This window comes from Erpetoichthys calabaricus, chromosome 16, assembly GCF_900747795.2.
Source record: "Erpetoichthys calabaricus chromosome 16, fErpCal1.3, whole genome shotgun sequence".
NCBI lineage: Eukaryota > Metazoa > Chordata > Cladistia > Polypteriformes > Polypteridae > Erpetoichthys > Erpetoichthys calabaricus.
In genome coordinates, this window is record NC_041409.2 from 47,391,778 (window position 1) to 47,404,729 (window position 12,952).

The following is a 12,952-nucleotide window of genomic DNA, read 5'->3' on the forward strand; positions in this document are numbered from 1 at the left end:
AATGGGAATGAATGCCTCCTCTCTGTAGTTTTTGTGAAAGTCAACTTTTTTTTTACTTTGGTACAGGGATACCTGTTATCATTTTGAAACAGGATAGGACCACAGATTCACTCAGTGAGGATTTAAAAACGTCTGGGAAAATGACAACTAATTGGTTGATACACTGACACTCCATCAGCATCAGGTGTTTTGTAGATGTTGATTCATTTAGATACCTTCCTTAGGTCACCAACAGAAACAGAAGGGGGTATTATGTGGTGAGACAGGCACTTGCAAAGGAGGACCCTTACTCTTGCAATCTGTGTTAGAATGGAAAGAATTAATTTTGCCAAGGAAAAAAAAGTGGATGAGATTTAGATTTGAATCCATAGACAATTGTGTGTCTTTACACTGTTTACATGTATTATTAGTGTTGCTGTATCCTCTTTTCAGAATATCCTGTGTCACGTGCCTGTGCATGGGAAACAGCTTGAAAGCTTGGGTGATGGTTATTCTCTGCCGAGACAGGGGGTGGCACTATGTACTAATGACCTCTCTTCTTCCCTTTCTGCAGAAAGGATGACTGACATCATTCCTGCTGATGTCACTTCCAGGTTCATCTGTATGGATCCTCCTCTTCCTCCCAGAAAACCTTAAACATGGAAGAGCTGAGATCCTAGCCAGTCAACCTTAGATGGAAGTTGATGTTATAACACATCACATTCTTTATATTTGCTGTTGTGAATTATATGGGGTTGGCCACAACGTGCCCCAAAAATCTAACCTTGTACTTTGTTTGCTTTTACACATGATATTAACATTTAGTAATCTAAACTGATTTCCTGAATATGTGTCTGCATATCTTGCTTTCTTCCATATCACTGACCTGAAATGTGTATATTAAAACATTAGAACAATCTAGACGAGAACAGGCCATTCAGCCCAACAAAGCTCGCCAGTCCTATCCACATAATTCTTCCAAAATAACACCAAGTCAAGTTTTAAATGTCACCGGTGCATTATAAAGCTTCAGAATAACCTTCTTTGACTAATATTCTACTCATTGCACTTTATGACCTAACGTTCTGTTAGCCTTCTTAATGACTTCTGAACAATGTCTGGCAGTTTATAGTGATAAGTAAACCATTGATCATAAGTCCTTCCGAAAAATATACGTCAAAGGTTTATATCACTTGATAATCTCTTTAAGAACTCGGGGATAAATATTATCTGTTCCTGGATTGTTCATTGTGAAGAAGCCTGTATGAGAGTATTTTTTTAATCAAAACAAGTCTTTTGAATGTGGGACTTGTGTCTGGTTTGGAGGTCTGAGGCAACCCCTAATGGTCACACCTGTTATTTCTTTTTCATACTCCTTCAGATCTGATGATGACTCTCCCTTCATGAAGCAAATGACACGCTAACAGTATACAGTATATTCTGACCAATTGCATGAAGCAAATCTACTGTACATAAATGAGCATATTAACAGAATAGACACATTCAGTAAATCTATAATAAAAAAATGATGTATAAACATATGTATTTCTAATCCATTAATTAGTTCACATCATTCCTGGAACTATCCAAAAGTGCATAGCTCTGAACAATACACACTTCACATACACATGCACACCAATCCAATTAAGAATGTCCCTTCAACTTAATTTATGTTTGGGATGAGTAAGGAAAACCAAACAGAGCAAAGATCTGCACAAAAACAGACACTTTGACAACTTTACACAAACAATGACCAGGCTGTGACTCAAATTTACAACTCAGGAATTATAAGACCACTACAAAATCACTGTGTCACAGTTATTTTCCAGATGGAAAAACTAACAAAACGTTTACAAAATAATCTTTAAAAATCTCAAAACTTCAGCAATGAAACAGTCTAAATGCATAAAACATCAAAGAATGTGAATGGTTTGTAATGAAAATGTAATCTGATGCTACTGCACAATGGCAGATGTAGGAGGATTTGTTCTCTTCTGCATTTATCTTCTGAAATTAATAATGATTAATAAAAGCAAAAATAAAAAAGTAACTCTCCAGCTACTGTACTTATTAACTTTTACTTATCAATAACAGCAAACATACCAGTGAAAACAGACCCTGTTAAAAAGGAATACCAATAAAAAATAAAAAATTCAGAGCTTAAAGGGCACATTTTCAGAAAAGCTCATTTGAACTGAAGAATTAATTAAGAACAGACAGCTAATAAAGTGATTCTATCTCTGTACAAACCATACCCAGATCATCACATTCAGCATAATTTCAGAGGATTTACATTTTATGTGATGACTGCAATTTCTTATCTTTTAAATATTATTTGGATGTTCCATTGGCTTACCTTTTTTAATTTGTGTTATCTCAGATTCTAAACAAAAAACAAAAAAGATACAAGTTATTTTTTAATTCATTTTTCAATTTTATTCATTGTTAAATACATCATACGAAAAGCATACCTCTTATAATGACTGGCATATCTTACCATTTCAATTTTATTTTAGTGTTTTAATTTTTTTTTTACTACAAGTTAAATGTATGCCTTGTAGATAAGCATCATGCTAGGCCATCTACAGAAATTATTTTAGCAAGTACTGCAATGCACTAATCTGAGCTCTAATTTCATAAAACACACACACAACTGGGATCCTTACCTGGCAGGGATGCCAACAGTGTAAAAGGACAGGGGAAGTCAGCTCTTATTCAGGACATTATCTCCCCCATTACCCTAGGTGGCAGCCCTCCTGGGCTTTGATACTGCTATGGAGACCCACAGGGCATATTGGGAATTGGAGTACTTTTGGCCATCCCTGTTGGGCCCCATGGGTGCCGCCACGGGGTGCTGAGAGAATTTACGAGCCCTACTTAGCTGGGCTCCAGACATACCTGAAAGTACTCCAGAGCCACAGTATCGGGATACCAGAAGCGCTCTGAGCTATTACATAAAAGAAGCAACTTCCTTCATCCTTGCAAGCAAGGGTCAGGAGGAGGAAGATAAAGGTTTCTGGAGGAGCAGAGGACAGATGACAGTGTTGCAGAGAGAGAATAAGAGTTGTGGTTGTGTTGTGAGAAATGCTTATCTGTAAGACTTTCACACAATAAAACCAGTTTGTTTAAGTAGAACTTGTGCCCAAGCCTTTGTGTTGGGAGTTTGGGGAACTGCAGTACCCCCTGGTGGTCATAATATATACCATTTGTTAATCATCTACAGAGGTATTTGTATAGAAAAAGGTTTTCTCCTGAATGACCTAGTTTCTAAAAGGTACAGTATGCCTATACAGAAGACATTAACTTCAAGATAGAAGGCAAATTTTACTTACCTAAATGTTTGATGCACATATCTTTCCCTGTTGAAAAGTTAAGCCAAATAATTTTCATTGTTTTGTAAAACTGACATGATCAATTAGGTTTCTAATTTTGTTCTCTTTCACACTTACCTTCTGCTAGCAGCTTTTCAGATTCTGAAGGGATATAAAAAGATGTTAGTTTTACTAAATGTTCAGCAACAAGCTTAATCCAAAATGCAATAATCAAAATCCCAAAACAGAAGCACTAATTCAAAAAGCCAGTCAGTCAGTCAGTCATTGTCCAACCGTTAATATCCTAACATAGGGTCATGGGGGTCTGCTGGAGCCAATCCCAGCCAGCACAGGGCGCAAGGCAGGAACAAACCCCAGGCAGGGCGCCAGCCCACCACAGGGCACACACACACAAACACCCATACACCAAGCACACACTAGGGACAATTTAGGATTGCCAATGCACCTAACCTGCATGTCTTTGGACTGTGGGAGGAAACCGGAGCACCCAGAGGAAACCCACGCAGGCACAGTGAGAACATGCAGACTCCATGCAGGGAGAACCTGGGAAGCAAACCCAGGTCTCCTTACTGCGAGGCAGCAGCACTTCCTCTGCGCCACTGTGCTGCCCTCAAAAAGCCAGAAAAATCTATATTCGCAAGAAAAAAAAGGACACTGAAAATGTCAATGAACCCATGAAGAATCCACTCTCCATGCCCGCAACCTACATATACAAACCCTGGTTGTAATATACAATCATAAAAAGGTCAGCATCAGCAGTCTGTACATATTTTTGAAGTCTTTTGTAAGTAATTTGTCCACACTGTCATGTGAGGGAGTTCTAGACAGGGCAAAACAAGTGTGAGGTAGAGCTTATACAAGAGTTAGGGTTTCAAATATATTCAATGCAAGTTAAAAGTTCTGAATGATACTATGCGTATGTTTGCACTTAACTGCCTGTGTGTGCTTTATTATTATTAAATGTTTTGCTTTTTTGCTCGCTGTACGCGTGCAAAGCAAAGCATGTAATGCTTATGACTTATGCACTAATGCATCGTTCACTTGGAAAATACTGCCCTATAAAAAACAGTACATTCTGTGCATTTGAAAATACTCGATTAAAGAGAAAAGTGGAACTAGCACACTTCATATGCTTGTAATGCATATACTGTATGAAACCCATACAAAATCACTAATGAATGCTTAAACATGTTAAACAAACTCATTACTTTAGTCCTTCACACCCTGCCCCATCCTTTAGCCCTTAAATCCTGTTCGTGCCTTTCTGGTCTCTAGGTGAAAAAGGGGTAAATTTCCCGTAAATGTTGAGTAGTTTTTAATCAAACAGGATTTACTGGTAAATGAAGTTACAAAGAGCGGCATCTTGGAGCAGTGGTAGTGCTACTATCTTGCAGTAAGGAGACCAGGCTTCATGTCCCAGGTCCTCCATGCATGAAGTATGCATGTTCTCCCATGTCTGCAAAGGTTTCCTCAGAGTGCTCTGGTTTCCTTCCACTGTCCAAAGACATGCAAGTTAGGTGAATTGGCAATGCTAAATTGGCCATAGTGTGGGTATAGTGAGTGTGTATTTGCCTTGCGATGGACTGGCATCCTGTTACTGCCTTGTGCCCTATGCTAGCTGGGATAGGCTCCAGCCCCCCACTACGACCATGATTATGACTCAGCAGGTTATAAAATGACATGGCATGAAGTTACAAAGTAGTGTGGTACTCAGTAGTATTTTGGAGACAATCAAAACCAGTGGCGTTGGGAAGGGGGACTGTTGGGGCTTAAGCCCTTGATCTATTGCACCTAGCCACTGATGTTTCTGTCCATCACATTCATGATCTATTGTCTCAAGCCCCTGATCTTTTTGTCGGTAATATCTGATCTAGCTCCTGATCAACTTTACTCAAGAGTACGAAAATACGAAAAATCCTAGGGTATCCTGCTCTCCTACCTTAATACCAATATCCAAAACTTGACTTGACATTATTTTGTAAGAGTGAGGTGAGTAGATGTTCACAAATGATGTTGGTCTGAATGGCTTATTCTCCCTGTAACATTTTTAATGTTTATAGTGGACCCCCCCCCCCACTCCCCACTCTCATATAGCTTTCTTCAGGTGTTTTCTCAGAGCTATTACAATAATTAGTAATATAGACAGATTAGACACTTACATCTGTTATGTTGGTTACTTTTGTTCATTTTTATCTGGTTTTGTAAAGTCTCTTGCCACGATCTCTACATGGTTTTGTGAGTTTTATGATCAAGGATTCTGAAGAGTCCATCAGTTTTGTAATTTAACGCTTCATTTTAAAGCTGATTATTCATTTTTGTTTACCGTAACACTATCTTGGATCCTAAAGGATGCTGCTATTTTGTATTCTTCACATCTCCTGTATCCATGGGAACAATCCTAGAATTCCTCGGGAGATGCGGTGCTGATGATGTCTTAATTGGCAACTGGCTAAAAGGTCATCCATAATGATTCCATGGCATCTGAATTTAGGATCCCAAAACTACTTCTGTGCCTTGACTCTGCAATTTATTTATTTTTGTTGTCCTAGTATTTGACTTCAAGTTTTTGTTTTTTGCTTTCTGTTTTTTTTCTTGTGCTCTGTATTTTGATTTGGTTTGGTTAATCCCCCAGTTTGACCTCTGCCTGTTTCTGACTATGTGTTTCTCCTGGTCACTTTCCTTTTCTGTGCCTTTGCTGATGGGACAACATCAGTATGGTGTGGTACATGAAACAATGGCATTTTTGGTCAAGCTATGTTTAATAGTTGTACTCATCAGTCCAGCTTATTAGCAGTTATTAAAAAAACATGCAGTTTAAAAATTTGCTGAAACCTCGAACGATTCCCTCACAGCACACATTCATTTTAAGTAAGAAGAAGTAAAGTATCCACAACTGAAACCAGACCACATATGGAGGCAGGACAATTAAAGAACTGGAATGCATTGGTGGATTTATTCTCTGTAAAAATTAGGTTTTAAGTTTAAAAAATTTCCCTTCTTTGTCTCAACAAAGATCCTAGTCCATTATGAGACAATGAAAAGTCTTGGAAAAAATGTGTGTTTAGGTGGAGTGATGGAGCTTCACATTAGATATTCTGCAGTAACAAAGAAAGGACAAAATGAGAGCTTAGTGGAAGTCCTGCTTATACATACCTACTTCACAGTTATGAAGGCTGTGTGGCCATTTTTAACTTTTGCACTGAGTTCAACATCATCATAAATGAATGGATGTATCTGCATTATGCGATGTTTTCAACACTTAAATTATTTTAAAATGGCTTCTAGCACAGAAGTGACACCGATTTGTGAGGACACTGGAGATGACAAGTATTCACAGCAGAGCATAAAGTGCTTTTGAGTTTGGTGGTTTTACTTTAAATGTACTGGTACAAAATTATATTTTTTCCTTCATGTAACAAAAATGAAAACTGGCTAATCTGTTATAGAGATTATGCACAAAGCCAAACCTACACAGGAATAGCTTAAAAATAAAAATATCCTGGAGTGGCAGAGTCAGAGTCCAGATCTCCATCGAATTCAGAATTTATAGCTGGACTTGGAAAGTGCCAAAGGTGCATCTAGTAGACATGAAGGGGTTAACACTTAAGTGATCTAATATTTGTAATTAATTTTGATCACTAGAAATCAGTGTTAACTTTGACATTAAAGAGTCTTTTCCTGCTGATCAGTGTCAAAAAAGCCAAATTCCATTGTGATAAAATGTTGCATAACAAAAAGTGAAATCTTCCATGGGGGGTAAATATTTTTATACACATGTGTGTGTGGGGTGTGTGTGTGTGTGTGTGTATGTGTGTGTGCATATGTAAATGTGTATATATATTTATGTGTGTGATTACCAAAGACTGAAAAATAATGTTATGCTCAGAGTTATACATAGAGGGTGTTTTTATAGAACAAGTAATGGGTTAACAAATTCCAGCTTTTCTGCACCAATGGAAGTTAATTAAGCCCTCTAAGTTGATGCAAACAATTCCTGCAGGTGTCCTAACCTTTGTTGATTAATTGTAAACCCTCTGTCTGTATAAAAGCAGTGCTGGAACAAAGTTCTACACCCTCTGAAGCATTATTTGTACAATACTGCACTGCAAATTGCTGTCATCCCCAGCACCCTGCTCTGAATAAACAAGTTCAGAAGATATTAACAAAGAAAGACCGACAGGGGCCCTGTATATATCTGGACATGTAGCGCTGCATGTCGATCATTTAAAACCATGTACAGCAGCTGTCCTTTTGTCTCACTTCTTTGTCTTGCAGGACGTTAAAGTGTCTCTGAGAAATTGTTTGTAAGTAGGCCGTGACGTGCAAGTAGTTTCGTGGGACTTCAAAGTGTCTCTCTGAGATGATCACGTCTCGATCCAAGATTTTTTTTATATAATAGATATATCCATCCCTCCAGGGTGTCCTGGGTCCCAATCCTGAGTCCACCAAACCGGACCCCCTCATCACCCTGGCTGCGCCTAGAAATTCTGTCCATAAAAGTTATGAACAGAATCGGTGACAAAGGGCAGCCCTGGCGGAGTCCAACTCTCACTGAAAACGGGTTCGACTTACTGCAATGCGGACCAAGCTCTGCCACCGGTTGTACAGGGACCGAAAAGCCCTTATAAGGGGGTCTGGTACCCCATACTCCTGGAGCACCCCCCCCAGGATTCCCCGAGGGACACGGTCGAACACCTTTTCCAAGTCCACAAAACACATGTAGACTGGTTGGGCGAACTCCTATGCACCCTCCAGGACTCTGCTAAGGGTATAGAGCTGGTCCACTGTTCCGCGACCAGGACGAAAACCACACTGTTCCTCCTGAATCCGAGGTTCGACTATCCGACGGATCCTCCTCTCCAGGACCCCCGAATAGACTTTTCCAGGGAGGCTGAGGAGTGTGATCCCTCTGTAGTTGGAACACACCCTCCGGTCCCCCTTCTTAAAGAGGGGGACCACCACCCCGGTCTGCCAATCCAGAGGCACTGTCCCTGATATCCATGCAATGTTGTACAGACGTGTCAACCAAGACAGCCCTACAACATCCAGAGCCTTGAGGAACTCTGGGCATATCTCATCCACCCCCGGGGCCCTGCCACCAAGGAGTTTTTTGACCACCTCGGTGACCTCAGTCCCAGAGATGGAGGAGCCCACCTCCGAGTCCCCAGACTCTGCTTCCTCATTGGAAGGCATGTTAGTGGGATTGAGGAGGTCTTCGAAGTATTTCCTCCACTGACCCACAACATCCCGAGTCAAGGTCAGCAGCGCACCATCCCCACCATATACAGTGTTGACACTGCACTGCTTCCCCCTCCTGAGACGCCGGACGGTGGACCAGAATCTCCTCGAAGCCATCCGAAAGTCGTCTCCATGGCCTCCCCAAACTCCTCCCATGCCCGAGTTTTTGCCTCAGCAACCACCGAAGCCGCATTCCGCTTGGCCTGCCGGTACCTATTAGCTGCCTCAGATTCCCACAGGACAAAAGGGACTGGTAGGACTCCTTCTTCAGCTTGACAGCATCCCTCACCGCCGGTGTCCACCAACGGGTTCGGGGATTGCCGCCACGACAGGCACCGACCACCTTACGGCCACAGCTCTGGTCAGCCGCCTCAACAATAGAGGCACGGAACATGGCCCATTCGGACTCAATGTCCCCCACCTCCCTCGGAACGTGGTCGAAGTTCTGCCGGAGGTGGGAGTTGAAGCTACTTCTGACAGGGGGCTCTGCCAGACGTTCCCAGCAGACCCTCAGAACACGTTTGGGCCTACCAGGCCTGACCGGCATCCTCCCCCACCATCGAAGCCAACTCACCACCAGGTGGTGATCAGTTGACAGCTCCGCCCCTCTCTTCACCCGAATGTCCAAGACACGTGGCCGCAAGTCCGACGACACGACCACAAAGTCAATTATTGAACTGAGGCCTAGGGTGTCCTGGTGCCAAGTGCACATATGAACACCGTTATGCTTGAACATGGTGTTCGTTATGGACAATCCGTGATGAGCACAGAAGTCCAATAACAAAACACCACTTGGGTTCAGATCGGGAGGGCCATTCCTCCCAATCACGCCCTTCCAGGTCTCACTGTCATTGCTCACGTGAGCATTGAAGTCTCCCAGCAATACGAGGGAGTCCCCAGAAGGTATGCCCTCTAGCACCCCCTCCAGGGACTTCAAAAAGGGTGGGTATTCCGAACTGCTCCTCGGTGCATATGCACAAACAACAGTTAGGAACCGTTCCCCCACACGAAGGCGGAGGGAGGCTACCCTCTCGTCCACCGGGGTAAACCCCAATGTACAGGCTCCAAGTCGGGGGGCAATAAGTATGCCCACACCTGCTCAGAGCCTCTCACCGGGGGCAACTCCAGAGTAGTAGAGAGTCCAGCCCCTCTCAAGGAGATTGGTTCCAGAGTCCAAGCTGTGCGTCGAGGTGAGCCCGACTATATCTAGCCGGAACCTCTCGACCTCGCGCACTAGCTCAGGCTCCTTCCCCTTCAGAGAGGTGACATTCCATGTCCCAAGAGCCAGCTTCTGTAGCCGAGGATCGGACCGCCAAGGTCCCCGCCTTCGGCCACCACTCAACTCACACTGCACCCGACCTCCTTGGCCCCTCCCATAGGTGATGAGCCACACCAGTGTATATATAATATAATAATATATAATAATCTCTCTCTAGGGCGGCACGGTGGCGCAGTGGGTAGCGCTGCTGCCTTGCAATTGTGAGACCTGGGGACCTGGGTTCGCTTCCCGGGTCCTCCCTGCGTGGAGTTTGCATGTTCTCCCTGTGTCTGCGTGGGTTTCCTCCGGGCGCTCCGGTTTCCTCCCACAGTCCAAAGACATGCAGGTTAGGTGGATTGGCGATTCTAAATTGGCCCTAGTGTGTGCTTGGTGTGTGGATGTGTTTGTGTGTGTCCTGCGGTGGGTTGGCACCCTGCCCGGGATTGGTTCCTGCCTTGTGCCCTGTGTTGGCTGGGATTGGCTCCAGCAGACCCCCGTGACCCTGTGTTCGGATTCAGCGGGTTGGAAAATGGATGGATGGATGGAATCTCTCTCTATATAGAGCTATATATATAATATAAAATAATATATCAGAATGGACCTATGCAATTGCAGAAAATATTTTTGCAAAAAATATCCCAAAAAATTGTGAAGGTATAATGATTACCTGCTAGTTTTGCTGTTGTTTCTTGGCCTGAAAAAATAGGCAATATTAATTTAAAATGACATGCCTGTAAAAGTGTCTATTTGAAGCCATTATTGCTGATCAAAATTATTCTCTTCTGAAAACTGAACAAATTAAGAGGCCTCACAATTATTTATATCAAAATGATTACAATTCAGCTGATAAAAAAACTTATTCAATGAAACAAAGTCTTAGAACAAAAATGCTCTTTAGATGTCTTTTATTTTGAAAACTAATAATATATGAAGCTTTAATTACTACTCATGTTAAAAAAAAGTGTCCAAAATCTGTTTAATACGAAATATGTTTCAGAAGAATTCCAAATGTAAAGCAAAACAAGCAAGAAGAAGGTAGATAATTTGCAGAACCAGATGCCAATTTAAGATGTAGGCTGAAGGGTTACCCTAAAAGTATACTGGCATTTACGTTACCATGAACAATTCAAATGAGAAGTAACATTGACTGCTGCCTAAAGCAAGCAACCATAGGGATGAGCAAGGATGTATAATCAGGCCATGTTATGATCACTTTATGCTGTTGCTTAGACCATAGTTTCTTAAACTATGGGCAGCCTTTTGGGTCGAGCAGGGGCGTGACTCATTGTTGCACTCAATGAGAACTGGTCACATCTAGTTTGTGACATGTCTTGCAATGGTTTGCTGTGGACAGTTCAAGCAATTGACATTGCTCCACTATGACTGTCAGCAGAGATTTTTCTAGGGGTATTGAAACACTAAGAAAGGCAAAATTGGCTCACGAGAAAAAAAAGTTTAAGAAACACTGGTTTAGAGTGTGTCTCTTTGGAGACAATGCATAGACGCACGACCTGCATTTGGCAAAGATACATCACATCTGCACTTGCAGTTTTAAATAAACTATTCCAAATTCAAAACCAACCCCCACCAGCCCACCACTGGTGTTTTTATGGATTACTGTAAAAGATGAGAACCTCACTGCACCTTGCACTGCATTCAAATTATGCCTGATAATACAATGACAAATAGATACAATTGTAGAATTAACTTTTGAAGATTAGATGAATGACACAAATGCTAAATAGGATTCAAGAAATATTTTGCTTTGAATTGTAAATTTCATTCAGATCTTTTAAGTTTTTGTTTAGAATGAGTGGCAGTTTCATACATGAAACTGGAGGAATGTTTTTGTGGACATGATTGAAACTCTATAAGGGCACAGGAGCAATTTGGAGAAGTCAAATGCATCGACTCTTAAAGTAACATTCAGGTTCCCAAATAGGATCATTATTGTCACATGTGCAGAGTACGGTGAATTTCATTGCTTCCACATGTTGTCAGCATCCAGCATGTCATCACTGTCTGGCACCAAGATTAATCAGTAAAACTAGCTTACCTCAAAATATAATTTAGAAAGAAGAAGACCATCAGTGTGATAAAGACTATACAACATAAGGAGCACTTACTTGATTCTTTCATTTTCTTTTCAGATCCTATAAAAACAAAAGAGTAGTTGAAATTTCATCAGTTACATCTGACCCAAAATGCTTGTTCATCAACTCCTATGTACTAATTAAACTCTTATTGTTGCATTTGACAGTTAAAGGATTGCTTTTAATTGGTTGTCATTTATTTATAATTTGTTTTAAAGCAAAAAAATGTAAAGATATCAGTCAGTCTGTCAGTGTCATGAGTGACCTAATGCCTATTGGAAATGTATTTTTATTTGTGACTGTTCCTGCTATGCAGTCAGTATTAAGATAACAAACAGAATGATGTAAAGACTGGTTAACTGGTAACCCTAAATTAGCCCAGAGTGAGTGGGAAAGGATGTGTAGCATGGACGTAATCTGACTGAGCACTGTGGTGACCAAAACTGGTTCATTCCCTGTGACCCTGAACTGGATGAGGTGGGATCAAGAATAAATGGATAATGTGCCAAGTAACTTTGACTTCCTGTGAGAGAAAGTTTGGGAATGTAGGGAAACCATGGGGAAACAGAACTCCAGATACCACAAAATACCAGAAGGTCCATGGTGTCTGTCATGGGACTGCTGCTTCTGGCCACAAGACCATAACTAGTATAAAATAAAAAGGGGCAAACAGAAGGACAGTCTACATCTGGCTTCTACATAAGAAGGAACTTTGTCTATTAGAATAATCTACAGTATTTATTATGTAAGGGGAACCCTACTCTGATAACCAGGGCCTCATGGTGTTCCAAGACTGAGCGTATGATTGCCTGTTTTACATGAAAGAGACCTTTGTTTACTGGGACTAAAGAGCTACTGCTATCGTCTTTGATTTCTATTTTGTATTTTAATTTTGAGATGAATAAAACTAATAAGCCTCACCTACTTAACTAGAAATTTGTACCTTGGTTGGTAAAAATAACACCCCCGCCACCATGGATAGATTTTAAGAATAACATGAAAATGTTGTTGGGTAATTTAGTTCTAGAAAAAGTAGATGACATACCTGCTTT

General features: G+C 41.3%; 1 protein-coding gene across 1 annotated transcript in view; it reads right to left on the minus strand.

Moving 5' to 3' along the window:
- Positions 1 to 12,952, minus strand: part of LOC114667024 (butyrophilin subfamily 1 member A1-like) — a 77,498-nt gene that overhangs the window by 12,582 nt on the left and 51,964 nt on the right. Inside the window, exons 6-10 of the mRNA XM_028822107.2 lie at positions 11,934 to 11,960; positions 10,475 to 10,501; positions 3,429 to 3,452; positions 3,312 to 3,338; positions 2,336 to 2,362 (exon numbers count right to left, since the gene is read on the minus strand). Of these exons, the coding sequence (XP_028677940.1) occupies positions 2,336 to 2,362; positions 3,312 to 3,338; positions 3,429 to 3,452; positions 10,475 to 10,501; positions 11,934 to 11,960 (132 nt within the window). The remainder of the gene's footprint in view (positions 1 to 2,335; positions 2,363 to 3,311; positions 3,339 to 3,428; positions 3,453 to 10,474; positions 10,502 to 11,933; positions 11,961 to 12,952) is intronic.